Source organism: Micromesistius poutassou, assembly GCF_964030765.1.
Source record: "Micromesistius poutassou genome assembly, chromosome: 9".
NCBI classification, from domain to species: Eukaryota; Metazoa; Chordata; class Actinopteri; order Gadiformes; family Gadidae; genus Micromesistius; species Micromesistius poutassou.
In genome coordinates, this window is record NC_140279.1 from 3677298 (window position 1) to 3697604 (window position 20307).

The 20307-nt window shown below is 44.0% G+C and overlaps 2 protein-coding genes across 2 annotated transcripts in view; both read left to right on the forward strand.

Moving 5' to 3' along the window:
* Positions 1–1014: 1014 nt before the first annotated feature.
* On the forward strand, positions 1015–12105 carry ghrhrl (growth hormone releasing hormone receptor, like; the record flags this gene model as incomplete). The annotated part of the gene is made up of 13 exons (XM_084473527.1): positions 1015–1092; positions 2698–2803; positions 4057–4164; positions 4744–4835; positions 5447–5550; positions 6362–6494; positions 6837–6990; positions 8653–8713; positions 8878–8947; positions 9851–9942; positions 10246–10375; positions 11524–11565; positions 12004–12105. 13 exons carry the CDS (start codon positions 1015–1017, stop codon positions 12103–12105), a joined length of 1272 nt encoding a protein of 423 aa, XP_084329653.1.
* Positions 12106–14147: 2042 nt separating this feature from the next.
* The window catches only part of LOC311353048 (uncharacterized protein), a gene marked incomplete at its 5' end in the record, with an annotated part of 9369 nt that continues 3209 nt past the window's right edge, over positions 14148–20307 (forward strand). Inside the window, 13 exons of the mRNA XM_084472885.1 lie at positions 14148–14288; positions 14780–15068; positions 15225–15353; positions 15705–15839; positions 16421–16546; positions 16855–16887; positions 17319–17441; positions 18028–18150; positions 18467–18589; positions 18916–19038; positions 19287–19409; positions 19645–19770; positions 19973–20101. Of these exons, the coding sequence (XP_084329011.1) occupies positions 14148–14288; positions 14780–15068; positions 15225–15353; positions 15705–15839; positions 16421–16546; positions 16855–16887; positions 17319–17441; positions 18028–18150; positions 18467–18589; positions 18916–19038; positions 19287–19409; positions 19645–19770; positions 19973–20101 (1723 nt within the window). The remainder of the gene's footprint in view (positions 14289–14779; positions 15069–15224; positions 15354–15704; positions 15840–16420; positions 16547–16854; positions 16888–17318; positions 17442–18027; positions 18151–18466; positions 18590–18915; positions 19039–19286; positions 19410–19644; positions 19771–19972; positions 20102–20307) is intronic.

A 20307-nucleotide genomic window follows, 5' to 3' on the forward strand; every position in this document is an offset into this window, starting at 1 on the left:
CTTGTCTACCAAGCAAGTGGAAGCAACGCATGCAAATCCGACCTGATCTAGACACATTTCCAGACAGCGGTAGCCCTAATTCTGTTAGCCGCTCACTAATGCTTTATTCTCTTGGATCCTTCTTTTGGAATATGGACCGGACACCTGAAAGTGTGCCTTTTATACATAAATTCTCGTTACACAAATGGCAAATATCCTTTAGCGACATGTTGCTTGCTTAATGAGCTAACAAGCTATGCTTTGCCTTGACGCTCTGTTAGTACGTCATATGCTTCGTTGATCTGATTGATCAACGAATTTGATCTGGTTGATTTGGCCCGTCTATCACCAACATAGGTGGTGATGCCGCAAGGGATTCTGGGGGTTCAACTAATTTAGGGGTTTGGACCTTTTCGGGGCCCCCTGGGCTACCTTGTGGTTGGTTGTTGTGGGGGGGTTAATTGTGTGGTGTTCCATTGTTGTGTGATGTGTAGTGTGATCGCGACCGTTAGTGAGTGTTGTTTGTGTTGGTCAGGTGTGCTGTGTTTCTATTATATAGCTGGTGTTATATATGTCAAGGTTGTTTCTCTTTATTGTGTTGTTATTGTGTGTAATGCTGCTGCTACACTGCAATTTCCCAGCTTGGGATCAATAAAGTAAATCTATCTTATCTATCTAAAGGCAGTTCCGTTGTCGGGCGGTGTATGGGGCGCGGAACTGCGTAATTGCTTTAACCTGGGCTCCCGTCTCATCCTTCCCGTGCTGCTCGCCACAGTACTTATACCACAGCTTCTATCCAAAGCGCCACTAGGGAGTGCATGCATGGGTGGCCCCAGTGGGAATCAAACGCTGTGCTCTAGTCCAGTGGTTCTCAAACGTGTTCTACTAGTGTACAAAGATATTTTTTCAGCTGAGTACCCCCTTTCACCGACACAAAATTATTATTATCTTTTTTTAAATTAATGTAAGTAATGTATGTGCATTCTATTTGGCAAACATTAAAAGGGTGCACATACTCACAATGTAGTGAGAAACATGGGCCTGTGCTTCATGCAACTGTTGGCTGATTTCTCCCCTCAAAAGAAGTACAATGCCAGTGGAGGATCAGGGCATGTAGAGGTGAATCCCATAAAAATATATTCTTCCTGAAACTGACATTTTGGTGTTTCTGAATGGGCCGTGTGACAGATAGCATGTGTGCTGAACAGTGACATATGTGTGTGTGTTAGAATCATCATAATATCAGCTTATCCTCATTACATTTGGGAGAGCGGATATTGGCTTTGTTCCTGTCTTTTTTACCACCAACTCATCCTCCATTTCTGTTTGATGGAACAGGAACAAAATAATGACTTTGGGGTTGTACCTGGTGTGTGTAGTAGCTACTACCAATGCTTTACTTTAAAGTGAGAGTCTTTTTGGACTGCCCTGTAGCCTATTTGGATGTCGATATTTGTATACTTTTCCCGAAGAGTTCAGTAAAATAGCTGGGGATGGCAACTTCCTATTTTAGCAGTGTAGGAATCCCAGTGTGTTAGTGTGTAGTGTGTAGCGTATGTGTTAGTATGGGTAGTGTTTGCTCAAAGTTATTGAAATGCATGATTAGATCCTTTGCTAGCTCCCGATCTTCCAACCCATCAAATTTTGTGACAAAACCCAACCCTTACAGTTGTCATATCTGCTATCTGTAAATGGCACCATCATAACAAATAACCATATTATGCAAATCGATGTTGGTGATTTTGATGGAATGGCTCCAGGTGTGTTTTGTTTGGGTGCTGATGTTGCTTTATCCCTCAAAATCAACAAGAAAAGAAAAACCGAAAACCCGCTCAAAGGTATTTTTAACTGAAGCACTTCAGGCACGTATACGCATGTTCCAATCATCCGATGAGTTTAAATTCCCCAGGCGAAAATCAGAATGCTGATCACTAATGTTAATGGTTTCAAAATGGTTTATTTTCTTTTTTGTCATTAGTGTAGTGGAAAAACTAATTGAATAGATTTAATAAACAGAAACTAGTGGAGGCTGGACTCCGGTGGATTCAGTGCTTGTCATTCAGGGTTGTGCAGCTGTCGTTCCTTCTGTTTGAAATGCAAGCTACACGTGCAGCCACACCGCTGGAGTGGGTTTCAGAATAAACAGTTCTCAAATGAAGAGGCAGTCTACTCTTGTTCCTCATCCCCAATCAGCTCCACAGCATGTATTCACATAGCGTCTCTTTTGAAACAAAACAGGTGATATAAAGTAAATATCAAAGGTCACTCATTTACAGTCACAATTGTGGGCATGTCCAGTGTATTTATTCTTGTCGTCCTCGTCCGGGTTCCTAGGAACTGTATTTTATTTCATTGGGACGTTGTCTTCAATCCTACTGGCTCTTTTGTTCTGTCCATCTCTCTTTCTTTGTTTTTTTTCTTTCTTTTACTTGTTCTTTTCTTCAATCTTTTTGTTCAATCTTTTTTTTTTCTTGTTCATCCTTGCTTTCTATATTTTTTTCTGTCTGTCTTTTCTTCAGGATTTTGTTTGTACTTTTGTTCATTATTTTGTTCATTAATTCATTCCTTCCTTTCATCATTTCCTTCTCTCTTTCTTCAATTGATCTTTCTTTGGTTCCTTCTTTTGTTCATTCTTTAAGTGTTTTTCTTTCTTACGTTTGTGTGTGCTTTCCTTCTTCCTTTCTTTCTCCCTCCCGTCCCCTCCCTCCCTCCCACCAGGCGGAGTCAAGCCTTCACCCAGAATGTGAGTACATTTTTCAGTTGGAGCGGGAGGAGCATCGATGTCTTCAGCACATTGCAGAGCAGGCCAACCACAGTCTACAGGGTATTATCTAAACTACACTATGTCTATATACTAGAACATGTCCTTTATACTACTGTCTAGCCTATCTACTATCCCATCCTATATCAACTATGTATCCCTTTCCTACATCCACATCTACCCCTATCCAATAAACTCTAACATATCAAAGTCAGCTTTATTGTCAATTCCAAAATATGTACAAGACAAATAGAGGAATCAAAATTGCGTTTGTCTCTGACCCATGGTGCAATAAGTAGAAAAGGATACAATTTGGTAAAATGAAAACAAACAAGTAATATTAACAATAAATAAATTCTAAATACTGCAAAATTATTCTGAACAGTGCAAAGGTAGGCAAAACAAAACGGTAAAACAAAACGTGTATATATACAATAAAGTTAAAAAAGTAAATGTTCCAGGGTTCTTGTGTGCAAATGGGAAGGGGGTTTCAGAGTCCAGAGGTTGTGGGGGCCGAGGGGAGGGAAGGGACAGAAGGGAGAGAGTTGAGCTTCCAAACAGCCTGGTGGAAAAAGCTGTTTCCCAGTCTGGTGGAGCCGGACCGGAGGCTGCTGCGGTACCGTCTCCCAGATGGCAGGAGGCTGAAGAGACTGTGTGAGGGGTGGCCGGGGTCAACCACAATGCTGGTTGCTTTGCGGGTGAGGCGGGTTCCATAGACGTCCAGGAGGGAGGGGAGAGAGACACTGATGATCCGCCCAGCAGCCTTCACTGTGCGCTGCAGGGTCTTGCGGTTGGAAGCAGTGCAGGGCCCACACCACACAGTGATGCAGCTGGTCAGGATGCTCTCGATGGTGCCTCTGTAGAAGGTGCACATATACTATCAAGTCTTTATCCCCTCCTAAAACCCCATATAAACAAATTCTGTAATCTTTGCTGAATCACTTTATCCACTATCTATTCACGTCTTTGCTAATTCTGACACATCACATTGAAGTGTGAACTAAAATGTTGATTGATATGTACTGTCCCCTGCCAAATACGTATTAAATAAAGAAAGAAAGAAAGAAACTCCTATATCCACTATCTAACCCTTTTATAACCATTATGAACCCCTTCCTCTATCCACTATCTACCCTATCTTGTTTAAACTATCTTGCCTATCCTACACCATCTTTCTACTCCTTACAGCAGTTACATGCCTTCTCCTTCTTCTGACAAATGTACTTATTGTAAGTCGCTTTGGATAAAAGAATGTAAATGTAATGCCTATCCCTATCCTAAACAAAACAACAAACTTTCCCATGTCCTTTTTCAAGGCTGTCAGCCATTTTGGGATGCAGTCCTTTGCTGGCCTAATGCAGGGGAAGGGGAGACCATTCACAAGGCCTGCCCGGCGGTCTTCTCCCTGTTCGGGAACAACACAGGTCTGTGTTGACCTTGATGTCAGCGCAGCCATTAGTGAAATGTCATGTGAAAAACAAACAAACAAACTGTTGTGGGATGTGGGCAAAATGTAGATGTGTAATGCTCTTGGTGACACTTAAAGCCGGGGTAGGTAACGCAGGGAAAACACATGACTAGCTAGCTAGCTTTAACAGTGGGTCTGCTTATGGAAGACTCTGGTCAGACGAGTGCACGGACAGAGTGCCCGCAGGCAGCCAGGTAGGTAGGTAGACAGGTAGGCCATCCAATTGTTTAATTCGGGATAAATGCAATGTTTGGATGTGCTTTCTGGAGAATTACTTGCTGGAAAACAGAATTTCAAAATGCATGACCATAGAAAATCTAAAATAAATAGCCTACCCTAGTGTTAAATTTGGCTAATTATCTGAATAACACCCATCAGGAATTTTTGTTAAACAGTAGAGGTCAGGAACAGTGAAATATGTATCCAAATAACATTTTTCTTTATTGTAATTAGTTATCACGATGGAATGTAATCACATGCTAAATGAATTGTTTAGTGACATAATAAAAATAATATTGAGGTTCCCTCTTTCTAGGGTCTGTGAGCCGGAACTGTACAGAACAGGGCTGGTCCAGCCCCTTCCCCATGTACCACATCGCCTGCAGCGTGGACGACAACATACCAGAGGTTCTAGCGTCCTGTGTGTGTGTGTGTGCGTGCGTGCGTGCGTGCGTGCATGCGAGCATACACAGACATACACAAACAGGGGGACCATAGAGACATAAACATCAGTGACAGCAGCAGATAGGCAAAGAAATAGATGATGTAGAGCTGATGGAGAAAGCATCTGGAGTTAAAGGCCAGGGACCAATCCCTGGAGAGCCATCAGGGACATGAGAGGCTCGTGTTGGGTAAGCTAGTGGAGAGGCTGTTTTCAGAGTCGTAAACACAGAACACATGTTGTTGAAAGTCACCGAGGCGGGAGCGAGCCCATTGGTGACATGTTTAACGGTCAAGATAACATCTTATCGTGCCTCAATGTTTCTGGGTCTGGTGTGGTTGCACTGGGATCCCTGTGCAAATTTTGCAAAGTATTCACAGTGCAAAATGAAAAATCATTTATTTAGTATGCAACAGCACCGCATTGACATTTGAAAGCGAAAAACATTTCTAACCTAGGGGATCAACGGGACGTTTTACTTTCTAAACTGTGTGTGCCGATTACAAATGCAGTTTGCAGTCTGCTCATTTTTCTTCCTCTCGTTATCGTCGTTGTTGTTGTTGTTGTTGTGTTTCAGACGGAGCAGGCGTACTTCACCACGGTGAAGCTCATCTACACCGTCGGATACGGGACATCTCTGGCCTCTCTTTCAATTGCAGTGCTAATCCTGCTCCTCTTCAGGTATATTGGCCCAGGATATATAATATTAACACATTAACACATTTATGTTCAGGGTACCTCTTATAATTCCTTTTTTACAGGTAATACAGTACATCGTATTTTATCTTACCATATCCTATCATATCCAAATGTTTCATATCCTACCCATTATCTTACCTTATAAAACGGGTGGCTTAAATCAAGCGATCTGATTGGTTCCCAACGGTTGTATATTGAGTGTATACACACAGCTATGATGCCCATTCAGTTTACAGAGTACCGTATCACTCTGCGCCTAACTTGAATTGTTGTTTATTTATATATAAAAGTAATAGCATAGTTCACTGAAGCCTAAAAATATGTTGATTGATGGAGAGGGTGGAAATGTTGTAAAGCAATAGGCACACGGTGAGTGAACTGCTCGATAGTAGGCTAAATTTCCGGCGAACCGAGCTACCGTCTCTAGCCGCGCACTTTGCAGGCAGCCAGGAGGGACTACATTTTTGTATTCGTTGAAAAAATGCTGGGTGTCTATGACTTTCATTTCGCCATACTTACGTAATCGTTTTGTAAAAGCAATAGATCACTTCAGTCAGTGAAATGTGCTCATTATACCACAGTTAAGGGGGTCGTTGTCCCTCTGCTGCGCGGCGGGACGGACAACGCCCCTAGAACGTGATAGAATGTGATATGCAAATCGCAAAAGGCTGCGATAAAAAAGAAAAGCTTTTTTTGGGGGGGATTTGATTTTTTTGGCTGCCCTTTGAAAAAAGATGCATTATTCCTTATGAAACATGTTGACTGGGTCTGTGTTTACGGGGGTTACGTACAGGAGGCTGCATTGTGCCAGGAATTACATTCACATCCAGCTGTTCACTACCTTCATCCTGAAGGCAGTGTCAGTGTTCATTAAGGACACCACTTTGTTCTCCAGTGAAGACACTGACCACTGCAACCTCTCCACGGTAAGCCCCTCACAATACCTACTTCTCCCCAAGTAATGAACTCTATTTGTATCTGTACCTATATCTGCTCCCCCCCCCCCACCTTTACTTTGTACTAATTGAGACTGAAGCAACTTACAATAGAGTTTAGATATGTGTTGTTGTGAAGGAGCAGGTGGAAATTAGGCATCTTGCTAAGGGATGTCTACAGGTAGAACTCTCTGGCTGGGAGTCAAACACAATTAGACTATCCTATTCCTAACCCATTTTATTTTCCCTCTCTCTCTCTCTCTCTCTCTCTCTCTCTCTCTCTCTCTCTCTCTCTCTCTCTCTCTCTCTCTCTCTCTCTCTCTGGCACTCCAGGTCTACTGTAAGGCTGCTGTGGTGTTCTGTCACTACTGTGCTATGACCAACTTCTTCTGGCTCCTGGTGGAGGCTCTGTTCCTCAACTCCCTGCTGTGCTCCTCTTTCTACCACAGCCGTCGCTGTCTCTGGGGCTTCGGCCTCCTGGGCTGGGGTGAGACCCTTACCACGCCCCTTTACTAGTTAGTACACGGGCTGCATTCAGATATTCAACATAGTTCATTCTGCTCACCGTTACTTTCTTAATGTCCAGATGTTCTCTGCAATGCATTCAGAACTCAGTGTCCAAACTCAGCTAACTAGCTGCTAACCAGCCGCTGTTAGCTGGAGATGTAGCTTACAATGCGAGTCAAAGCAGCTACAGAATGAGGACACATCATCGTACAACATTTGTTGGACTTTTTCATTGACAAGGTGGCTTCCTATTTACTGTAATCAAGCAATATGAAGGAAGATGTCAGAAACAGTGTTGGAATGCAGCCAGTGTATGTCAAATTAATCAGTGTTCCACTGACCATTTAGTTGTTTTATTTTGGAAAGTTGGGTGTTGCTTCAATATTACATGCATGCAAGTTTGTAACTAGAAAATTTGTATATGCTTTAGTTTTTTGGGCACATTTTTGATGGACTCCCATTATTTACGAAAAACACAGAACTTTGCATGTTCACAGAGGATTCTTGCATTGCATTATTGCAACTCACTACTTCAACTGATTTCCACAGCAGGCAGACGCCTGTCACCATCCCCAGGTTATTATGGTGATATTCATTACAGCCCAGCAACTCTCTTGGCTGGGCTGTAATGAACCATAATTAACAAACAAATTGAGTTTAGAGTCAGAGTTAGCTTCTCCCCTTTGCAGCATACCACACTTTGATGAACTCCATTACTATTTTAATTTGTGTTCAACCAAAAATATGCCTGCCTGCTTTTTTTTGGATGGGATGGGAATTTGGAGTAGCTTTAAATTACCAGGAGGAATATGTTGAACACTCACCTTTTCTCATTTGCGTATACACATAGAGGCATTTGAAGATGTCATTAGCAACAGAACTCCCAAGCAGTGTATACACAATGTTTTACATACAATTCCACATGCAGGATCTCTTATTCAATAACACGCAAGTTTAAGCAAGCACTCCGATTGGTCAATTCCCATTCTCAAGCGTGTTTAAATGCCTGGTGAAAGAACGGACAAAAAGATCATGCCTAATTACAGAAAGTATCGCTACGCTAACTAGCCAAAACTACTTTCATGAGCCTAGTTTCCATAACAACGTTCAACTGACCAAGAGTTTGCTATCGTTACTATAGGAACTATTTTCTGATGGAGATTAACTCGGGCAGAAAGCTTGAATTTGAGGGCAAATTAACCCACAATATGAAAATATTTTACAATATTGTTGATAATGAAGATGGTTATTGAATCGCAATCTTACACGAGATGGCGTTCTTGAATGTGATTATTGGTACTTAAAGCACAGGACTTCGGAACTCGGCACAAGCGCCTCATTCCTACGGCTATGCTTTGCGTACCAATAATGACATTGAAGAACGCCATCTCGTGTAAGATTGCTTAACTCAAACCCAGTATCTTTCAGTTTACTAGGCATTGCACGGATGGATGATGGAACTGCCTTCTTAAGTCTGCCATTATTTCACCGTCCAGAGAATACTAACCAGTGTTGCAATTGGAATTGGTTGTGACTCTTCACCCTTTGCCATTTTAATGCTGATTTGGTTAGTCTGTATTGATCCCAGTGTTGATCATCATGTGGTCATGTGACCTGTTGTCTGCCCCCCCCCCCCCCCCAGGTGTCCCTGTGATCTTCATAGTGCTGTGGATGGTGTCCAGGGTGTACTTTGAGGATACAGAGTTAGTAAGATTCACTTTGCTTTCTTGAAAGTAATTAGTAACTTAACTTCATTAAGTATTATTGATGAGGTCGTCCAGTGAGACACAAACAGGCATTGAACCCAAACTTGTGTGTCTGGGTTCCTGTAAGGTTGATTAATTGAGATTCTTCTCTGCCCATACAGATGCTGGGACATTAATGAAAACTCTCCCTATTGGTGGCTCATCAAAGGTCCAATTGTGGTCTCCATTGGGGTAAATACTAGGGGTGGGAAAAATAATAGATTCTTCGATGCATTGCTATTCTCTCTAGAACTATTCCGTCTCGATGCAGAAAAATGAATAATTGGAAACAAATGTAATATATTTAAAAAAATTAAAAATATATATATTTTCTCAATTAAATTTGTTCGCCTGCTGCAGAGCACCACAGAAAACTCCTTTCTGCCTGCGGGTTCTCTGCGCAGAGAACCAACTTTATCTAATATAAAATATTAGAGTAGCAAAGTGAGTAGTAAAGTCAGATGTATATATATATATTTTTTTTAATCCTGCATGGAAATGTACATAAAAAAAATTGTTGAATCGAGATGCATCGAGATGCATTGATAATCATTTTATAATCGAATGGTTGACCTCTGAATTGGAATCAAATCGAATCGTGAGGTGCCAAGAGATTCCCACCCCTAGTAAATACACTGGGTGGATCGTCTCCATTGAAAGAAGATTCATGAAATGTTGTGTTGTTTCTGTTTGATTTTTGGTAAACAAGACAACTAAAATGAACATTGATATACAAATTATATTCACAATGGGTACCAATACCCATTGTGAATATAATTTGTTTCAATCACTTGCTTGTGCTAATTCTAGCAATAGAGCACTTCATGCTGGTCTTTGACAAAATGTTTTTTAATAGGTGACTCGCTATTATTTTGTTCACAAACTGTACAATTCGACACACATTCATTCCAAAAGATGAAAGTGCTGTATTGCCATTGTTTTGCCAACTTGTGGCATGCACGACAAATTATATTAGTGGCGGATGTAACTTTGAGTGAAGCTTCAAATAGGCCTGCATGCCCTCCAGCCTTCAACAGCCTTCCATTAAGTTATTACCATTTGTGGTTTGCTGTTTGTTTGGTTTTGTTTTTCCAGGTCAATTTCATGCTCTTCCTGAACATCATTCGAATACTGATGCAGAAGCTCAACCCACGCCTCATCCAGTTCAACAACTCATCTCAGTACAGGTAGAGACACCAAGCCCTTAGCACCGCATGTAGGCATAGCGCTGTGTGCCTGGCCAAATAAATAAATACTATATATACGAGTATTTCACAGTGAGTGTGGAGTGTTCTGCAGCCTATCACATTGATTTGACCTAAACTGTATTCTCATAATAATAATGATGGTAACACATATACATTAACTACCACTAATAATAATCATAATCAGAAGGATTTTAAAAATGCATTTGAATGGCCATTTCAATGAACTATGATTCATATGTATTGACATAATGATTTATGCTGTGTGTTATTCCTTCCGCCAAGGCGCTTGACTAAGTCGACCCTGCTGCTGATACCTCTCTTTGGGTCCCACTACATGGTCTTCAACTTCCTGCCCGACTATCTCAACGTCAACATGCGCTTGTGTGTTGAGCTCGGCGTGGGCTCCTTTCAGGTACGCAGCGCGTCTCGTCTCCTTGGCGTCCAGAGAACAAGCGTTTTGATGGAATGGAACCAGTGAGTGGTGGTCAGCCAGTTAAATAGCACAGAGATATACGACAGCTGACGCGTACCTCTCAATGTGATAACAGTTACATAATTAACAGTACATCATAGATACCACTAAATCCATCGTGGCCTGTGATGCTGAGGCAAAAGTATTCCACTATCAAAGCAGCAAGAAAGCAACACCAGATCAAGTGCTGCGCCACTAGGTTTCGCCTAAAGTAGGTGTTTTAATGATATTCCCCTAAATCAGTGTTGCATTGATTATTCATAACTCAGTGACAGTACCCTCTGTGGGCCAGATGGCGCACAATAATGGGTGTTTACCATGCAAGCTATCAGGGGATATGCAACAGGCTAGGTGTGTGCGTGCGTGTGTGTGTGTGTGTGTGTCTGTCTGTCTGTCTGTCTGTCTGTCTGTCTGTCTGTCTGTCTGTCTGTCTGTCTGTCTGTCTGTCTGTCTGTCTGTCTGTCTGTCTGTCTGTCTGTCTGTGTGTGTGTGTGTGTGTGTGTGTGTGTGTGTGTGTGTGTGTGTGTGTGTGTGTGAGAGAGAGACAGGCAGAGGCAAGAGATTTTTTGACAGATAATAAAACCAACCTGCCCCACATTCAAGAAAAAATATTTTTGTCTCCTTTCACTCCTGCAGGGAAACCCTATTTAACTACAATCACTCGAGTACATACACTGATTCAAAAGGACGTGATTATGGACGGAGAGTACTTGAACATACCAATAACATCTTAATTCACTTTACATGCCCAGTTTATGCCATGGAGATCAAAGGAACGACAGATGTTTATTGTCTTGTCTGTGCAGTAAACTGATCATTGTCATCATCATCAAACTATATTGAAAGTGGCTCTATTATGATGGTTAATGTCCCTGAATTAAGAATTCATGAACTAAATGCCACTCTACAGCATCTCAGCGCATGGACTGACTAATGAGCTCCCTTTATGAGTGCCATTTTATATATTTGTATCTAAATATATAGGCTATATACTGTATATATTTATATATAATTCTAAATATATATTTTTGATTGTTCTGCCGTCTATGAGTTATTCTGAATGTCAGTTGAAAACATGTCTCCCACAGGGTCTGGTTGTGGCCATTCTCTATTGCTTCCTCAACCAGGAGGTCAGTACACTCACTTTCATCAGTGCGAAGTACATCCAAAATATATACAGTAATGATGAAACTGTGCTGCAGATCTTACCATGACTTGCTCTCAAGGATGACATTGGCACAAGATGTATTTCTTTTCTAGCCTTGCCCCATCGGCAGCACAGATAATCCGACTAGTCGATTTTTGTGTAGTCTTTGTGTATCAATAAAACATTGTTCAATTTGTGTGAATGCCAGTGAGGTCCCAGGTACTGCTAATACTGCTAATCAGAATAATGGTATCATCAGTATTCATATTTGAGTAAATATCTTTATATTATATTATACTTGCATATCTAAATGAATGGTTTGTAGCTGGATTTCTCCACCAAGTACATTATGAATATGGATCTATGAGATCCATAAGAGGAAGTGTTGAGGTTGGACCTCATGTCGGGTTCCTCCCCACAGGTTCAGACGGAGCTGCAGGCGCGATGGCTGAAGTGGCAGGAGAACACCTATGGAGTGGTCTCTCCTGGGCACAAGGGCAGCCAGATGGACACACCCTTCTAGTGGTGGAACACCTCCACCACCAACTCCACATCCAACACTGACACCACATCCACCTCCACCACCAACTCCGCCACCAACTCCACCTCCACCTCGAGCACTCACTCCACATCCAACACCGACACCACATCCACCTCCACCACCAACTCCGCCACCAACTCCTGCACCATGGCTACTCCACATCCAACACCGACACCACATCCACCTCCACCACCAAGTCCACCACCACAAGCTCCACCACCTCAAGTTCCACCACCACCACCAACTCTACCACCTCCACCTCCAACACTAACTCCACATCCACGTCCCCCTCCACCTTCAACACATCCGCCTCCACCACCAACTCTGCCATCACCAACTCCACTACATCGACCACCACCTCCACCACCCTCTCCACCTCCACCTCCACATCAACCACCACCAACTCCACCACATCGACCACAACCTCCACCACATCGACCACAACCTCCACCTCCACCTTCACATCGCCCACCACCTCCACCTCCACCACCAACTCCCCCTCCACCAAACTGTTCCTTCCCTGAGGAGTTTGATTGCTGCATGGCCTCTTGAGTTCCTCTCGCAGACACAGGACGGGTCTGGCGTGATCAGCGATGGTGGGCCTTCCTGTTCTTGCTCATCAGAACTGTCCTGGACCTTACAGAGATCAGTCCTTTATATTGAATGTATAAACGAATGGCAACATGTTTTTACTTTGTCAATATATGGGTGGTGTTGTAGCGCCTGTGTTGCTTAAACTGCCTTAATTGTGTGATTGTAACATTTGCATTATTTATGAATGTATTTATTTATATTTCTTTGGCTTTGTTATAAAATCTAAGATCAGCCCAATGACAGCAGCGGCATTTTAAAGAACAAAATTACTTATTGTTTCTAATTAAAGCTAGAGTGCCTCTTAGAATTATATCGACTACAAATGGGTCTCATTTGGGTGTAACGGGCATTCATCGTTTGCTATCTAAATCATTTTATTCTGCGAATACAATGCTCGTCTTTGTTATTGCCTCGATCGTCTTTTTTTCTTCAAAGGAGCATTCCTTCTTGAACGACCCCAATTATCCGCGGCTAATTTATGAGCTCACCGTGGGCAGGGTTCAGTGCGCGGGCACGTTCGGCCTCGCACCCAACTTCTGTGGGGTGGGGGCGTTTAAGGGTTACGACAGGCTCTTTGGTGTGGCTTGTGAGGGAATGGGAAGTGCAAAAATTCCTGAACAGGATATTGAGTCATTGCAGTACAGCCCCCCTTCAAGCGACCATAAGCTTGATGTTGATGAGCCTTAAGCAGTGCATCTGGAGACTGGACGAAAGTCGAGCCGTTTCGGTAACTGCAGAAAGCGCTCTAGGTGTCCCAAACGTTTGTGTGCGTTTTCACCGGTGAGTTTTTTTTTTTGGTGAGGCATAGTTGTAGGCATAGGATGAACCTTATGAAAACAATGCAGAAGCTTTAAGCATGTGGCGTTTACGTCATTTAAGATGGCAATGATTTTCGAACGCATCACTTTAATTGCTATAATCTTGTTTTCCAAAAGCGTGTAGTTCATGGGCTTTGCGCCAAACCTCGAATGAAGCAATGCTTCGAAATAGCTTCATACATGCATGTTATATGTTCAGTTTACTAGTTTTACATTGTTCTACGTATGGGGATTTCATGAAACGCACAAGCTGTCTAGACAGCCCAGGGGGGGTTGAGAAGGGGGCGTTTGTTTTAATAACCGGGTGCCCTCATCAGCCTCTGCTTGTGTGTGTCCTACGTACGTGTCCAGACATGAACGATGTGACTGATCACACACACACACACACACACACACACACACACACACACACACACACACACACACACACACACACACACACACACACACACACACACACAATGGAAAACATGTCAGTGACTGCCTGCCTTGTGTTGGCCCATCAGCTCGCACGTCCTATAATTCATGCAGCATTCTCTGTGCTCTGTGCTTTATCGTGTTCTTTCCATTATTTTGTGATTGCCGCTTAGTTAATCCGATTACTCGGGGGTGATGACACCCCTTATTCCGACTCTTTTGTCCCTTGTGCTGGTGGCTTGGAGTGTGAGGACCGAGCCGCTAGCTGGCTCCGGGGACGGCGCCAACGAAGTCCTCAAACACTCCCCACCAGAGCCGCAGATCAACGGGTACCAGGTGAGACCTCGACCCCAAGGACCCTCCTTTACTTTCATGGTTCAGCAACGCATTGTCCTCCCCGCCTGAAATGTCTGCAGGAATTGCATCTGCCTTCAATGAATCGATGCCGACCCGATTCCGTAAAACATCGGCTCGATATATTCCTGAAAGCCAAAAATATTTGCACAAAATGCTTGCAAAAAAATAGTTGTGTGTCGCAAACCTTACAATGTAGGCCTACTTCGTCGCTTTAATCGTATCCAATGTTTAATTGAATAAAGGGACATACTTTTAACAGCATGACTGGAGGTGTATGTAAGTATGTTGTCTGATTTGCTAGCAGAACGAGCGACCCTCGGTGTCGAAATAAAAGTTTGTAAAATGTACTATTGGGGGGGGGGGGGGGGGGATGATCCATGATTCAATGATTCAACGTGAGAATGACTTAGAACGTGTATATAGACTTTTTGTTTTTAACTCTCTTCGTTATTCTCTTTTTTCATTTTTAGAACGAACTGATTGAGAACGCTATTGGGAATCTGATCGCAGCAACACCCAGTCCTGAACCCACTGGTGTCTCCCTAGTGGGGGTCTCATCTCAAACATCCCCCCGACTCAGAGCCGCCACATCTCCGCCAGGGCCCACCACTGCACCACCACCATGTCCTGGGAACCAGGTGGTGCTGCAGCAGGGGGCCGGGGCAGGCTGTGGCTGTCCCGCCGCAGGCATGGTGAGAGATGGGGACAACTGTAGCTGCATTGCAGGCTTTGCACTGCAGGGGGCAGCAGAGTGTCAAGGTGAGGTTACAGCTACACAGGCCCTCAGCAGTTAAAGGTGCTGTAGGTGAGATTCAAGAGTTATAAAGAGAGAGAGTTGAGTTTGTAGTAGGCCTATTGCATCACGTGTGTGCCTATAAATATATGCCTATTGTGTTCCTGGTTACCGGCCATTAGATGTAGATGAGTGTGTGGCTGAGCTGGGCGGTGCATGCGGTCCGAATGCCAACTGCGTCAACATCCCTGGGTCCCACATGTGCAGCTGTCACCATGGTTACCTCATGATGGGTGCCGGGGGATGCCAGGGTAAGTCAGTCTCCTCATGGTAATGTCTTGGTCTGTGTGTGTAATGTTTTTATGTAAAGTGTGTGTTCATTGTGTGATTTGGGCTACTGTGTGTGTGTGTGTGTGTGTGTGTGTGTGTGTGTTCTTGTTTGTGTCACAGTTCAAGTATACATTTTCCAAAAAGATATTTCTGAGAAAAAAAATCGACAAAAGGAATCACTTAATCCTCAATGAGGATTGTACAATGAATCAGTTGGTCATTGTACAAAACAGACATTTGTACACAATGCGCACCACAGCACCAAAACTCACAATGTGACCGTGTGTGTGACTATGTGTGTGTGTGTGTGTGTGTGTGTGTGTGTGTTGCAGACATAGATGAGTGTGCGCTGGCTGCGGTGTCAGGCCTGCAGGCGTGTCGGGGGGTGGCAGAATGCCAGAACTCCCCCGGTGCCTTCTCCTGCTCCTGCCCTCGGGGGTACGTCATGGAGGGAAAGGACTGCGTAGGTGGGTGTCGTGATGGCTCTCCTGGCCGCTTACCTCCGCCTGTGAGCCAGCAGCACCCAGTCACCTCACACCGTCCCAGGGAGGCTGCATCGTAGACAGGCCGTCCACCGAAGTTATACTCTTTACAGCATGAAGTCTAAACTGTTCTCAGCTCTGGTCTGCATTAATTGATATGATACTGCTTCCATTGTTGTTTGTCCTCTCCTCGTGCTTTTGACCATCAGCAGCTGACAGAGTTTCTGGATCACAGTAAATTCAACAGAAGGCATGGCTGACGATAGACAAACGCTAACCGAATAACATTGTCGAGCTTACATGAATTACATTTCCAGCATCGTTTCCCTTTGAATTTCACAATAATGTGGTAGCTATTGATGTCAAAAATCGTGGGGAATTTGATGAAACGCACGTCTTTTGACACACAGACACTCAAATACACACACACACACACACACACACTCTAGTTATTAATAAAGCTAACTGTTAAAGCTAACCAGCTGAGCATGTTGCATGTGTACGCATTAAGGCAGACAACACATCTCCATGGCGATATGTGGCTTGTTTTTGTCGGTTCTCTCAAGACGTGGACGAGTGTGCCTTTGAGACGGGCTGTGGGACGGCGTTGGGCAACGCTTGCATCAACACCCCGGGCAGCTTTAGGTGTCTCTGTCTCCTTGGTTTCAGCGCACAACCCCTAGTCTGTGTTGGTGAGTATGGTTATGGCTCACCCAGGTGCATTAGTAAAGAACGACCCAAAGGCTTTGTTTGGCGTAATTATAGCATTGCTGCTGTTTGTTAGCATATTAGCTACCAACACACAAAAAAAGCCTGTTTATTTTATTGTTTTCTCTTCTCTTCTCTTTCTCTCTTCTCTTTGCTGTCGTCTCTTTCTCTATATGGGAATTCAAATTGTATTTTTTATTTGTTATTGTCTTTCATGGGCTGGATCACTTGTTTGTGAGCAAATCCCCTGAAAACATTCTCTTCTTCTCCTCTCTTTTTGGCGTGTTCTAAGGACCTGTGTGTGCAGATTCGACTGTGTGTCAAGGTATAATATACTTTTCATGCTATATCAGATTGAGTTTATATATCTATACACTGCCACAGACAGTAGTACCCAAGCTTAATAATGGAAAATAAATGTTTTGTCATCTTGATGTGCAGCTCATTTGAAAAGGTGTGTTTCTTGTTTAGTTACTCTGCGATGTCTTCCTTAATCGATTGAAAATGCTAATTTAGTCAAATCAAAAGACGTGGATGTATTTTAATTGACGTGGAAGTCAAATTGAAATGCACTTAACTCAACAAGAGTACTCGACCTCATAGATCATTTCTCAATGAACTAACATTAGCCAGCCTCAGATTCAATCAGCCAGTTAATCAAACCTGCCACCATAAATACCCATCGTCAGTTAGTGGTAATCAAAAGTTTGTTAAAAGTGTGTTTTCTCCTTCCTCCCCCCATCGCATTTGTGCCAGATGTGGACGAATGCAAAGAGAGCCGGGCGGTGTGCGGGGGCCAGGGTGTGTGCGTGAACACACTCGGCAGCTACACATGCGCTTGCCGGCCTGGTTACCGAGGCAACGGCACGCACTGTGAAGGTAAGCAATTAGCGGTTACTTTTCATGGAATTCAGATGGGGCCCCGCAGACGCCATTAAGGTCCATCAGAGAGCAGGCTGGCCGTGTGCGGGGGCTCTGTTGTTCCCCCGGACCCGGGTCACATGACCTGACGGCCACACGTATTCTTCTGTCCTGTTCCATTTGTGGTTGCCGCAACGTGGATAAACAATCTATGTGAGTAAACATGTGAATTTGCTTGTTTTGAAGCTTCGAACCCGGCGGAAAAATAACCCTGAGAAATAGAGGATCAAACTAAAAAAAAGGCCATCAAACTTGCCATCACCATCTAATCTTTCTCTGCCCGTGTGTGACGCTCACTGTCTCTTTCTCTCACTCTGTCTCTCACTTGCTCACTCTCTTTCGCTCACTCTCTCTCTCTTGCTGTCCCTCTTTCGCTATCTCTCATTCTCTCTCTTTCATTAACTTGCACCCTCTTTTTCTGTGTGTGTGTGTGTGTCTCTCTCTCTCTCTCTCTCTCTCTCTCTCTGTCTGTCTGTATGTGTGTGTCTCTCTCTCTCTCCTTTCTGTCTCTCTCTCTCTCTTGCTCTCTGTGTCTCTTTACCAGATGAGAACGAGTGTGCTCTTGGGGGCCATGGATGTGACGGTAATGCCCGCTGTGGAAACATAATTGGCTCATATTTCTGCCAGTGCTACCAAGGCTTCAATGGGGATGGTCACTCCTGCTATGGTGCGTGTGTATTTGTGTGCATGTGTTATGTGTATTTGCTTGTATTAATGTGTATGTGTGTGCACGTGTAATGTGTATTTGCGTGCATGTGTTATGTGTAATGTGTATGTGTGCATGTGTACGTGTGTGCACATGTGATGCGTATGTGTATGCATGTGTATGTGGGTGCACATGTGAGGTGTATGCGTGTGCATGTGTGATGTGCACATGTGATATGTATGTGTATGCATGCGTTATGTGCATGCGTGTGTATGTGTCATGCGTCTGTAAAAGCCTGCCTTGCATGACCGCATCATCCTTCCTGTTTGGTTCTCAGATGTAGACGAGTGTGCGGTGAACAACGGCCACTGTCAACAGAATTGCACCAATGCACTTGGAACGTACCGATGTCAGTGTAGCGCAGGCTACCTGCTGGCCCAGGATGGACACACCTGCAAAGGTTGGAGAAAAAAACACTCTCATTCCTGGTTAACAGATGGAAGAATGGAAATAGAAGCGACTGATGGCGAATCAATACAATTCAGATACATTATAATGTAACAGAATACGAAACAATCAAGCATTATGCAATGCATACAATACAATTGCTCTTTTATAATGGTTATACTTCCATGTATAACAATTTTATACATCTAAGCATTTAACACAACTGTTAATTGCGTTGATGTATGGTGTCTGATTCCATTTGTAAACTGAAGTATGATGTGAATTGTCGTCTCACCATCGCCGTTTCTCATAGTCCCGGTGTTCTCCTTCATCCCTCAGACGTGGATGAGTGCTCGGAGCTGAAGAGCAGGTGTGAACATGTGTGCACCAACACTCAGGGCTCCTTCCTGTGCGCATGCAGGCCTGGCTATGAACTGCACATCGACAGCCACCGCTGTGTAGGTCAGTGACTCAAATCCACCCTCGACCGGTCAGTCCAGGCCCAGATCTTGATGCCCCACCAGTGAAATATCATTTCTGACGAAGGCCGGCCAGCACTTAAAATAAGTTATCATCCTCTTTCCTCTCTCTCTCTCTCTGTCTCTCTGTGTCTGTCTCTGTCTCTCTGTGTCTGTCTCTGTCTCTCTCTCTGTCTCTCTCTCTCTCTCTCTCTCTCTCTCTCCCTCTCTCTCTCAATCATTTCTTTACAGACATTGACGAATGCAAGATCCAAAATGGCGGCTGTTCCAACAGCTGCACCAACACCCTGGGAGGGCGAACGTGTCACTGTGCAGCTCCGCTGCTGTTACACACCGACAACCTCAGCTGCGTCAGTACGTCCCGAGCAGTCCACTTAGTGTGCAAGGGCTTTGTGTGTGTGTGTGTGTGTGTGTGTGTGTGTGTGTGTTTTTGCCAAGTGCACAAATCTGATGCACTCCATTTCTTTCTTTCTAAACAGATTAACGTTTCATGCATAGTTACCGTAACGTTTCCTTCTTCACATGATGAAAATACACACAAAATATTCAAAATATCTGCATTGATGTTTGATGACCCCCCTCTGCACAGACGTCACCACCTGTGAGCGGCGTAACGGAGGCTGTGACCACACCTGCACCATGGGGGCCGAGGGCCGCCTGCACTGTAGCTGCCGAGCCGGCTGGAGGCTGGCCCCTGACCTGAGGAGCTGCTTGGGTCGGGCCGAAAATCCCTCTTATTTATCTCTGTCTGTCGGTCGGTCTGTGTGTGTGTGTGTGTGTGTGTGTGTTTGTGTGTGTCTTTCTCTCTGTGTGTCTGTTTGTCTTGCTGGTAAATTGAATTACCTGATTATGGTCAATGGATATTGAAACGAAACACCTGCCGAAGATGAACTCATGTCAGGCTTTCTTGTGTGCAGATGTTGATGAATGCGGAGACTTCACAAATGGCGGATGTCAGCACGTGTGTGTGAACCATCCGGGGGCGTTCAACTGCAGCTGCAAGGAAGGCTACCAAGTGCGGACCGATGACCTCACCAAGTGCCAGCGTTAGTATAGAGCGGAGCCTTCTCAATGTAGCCTACTTAGCTCTCATTCCCACCATGGGGGTTTCAGTGCTAATACCATGATACTACTATAAGGGCGACGTTTTGTATTGTGCTTGTACTTTAAAATGACTTTCAATGTAATCAAATCCGATTTTAGTAACTCAGCTCCCAAAGCACCAAAAAATATGAATGTTTTCCAGTGTCCC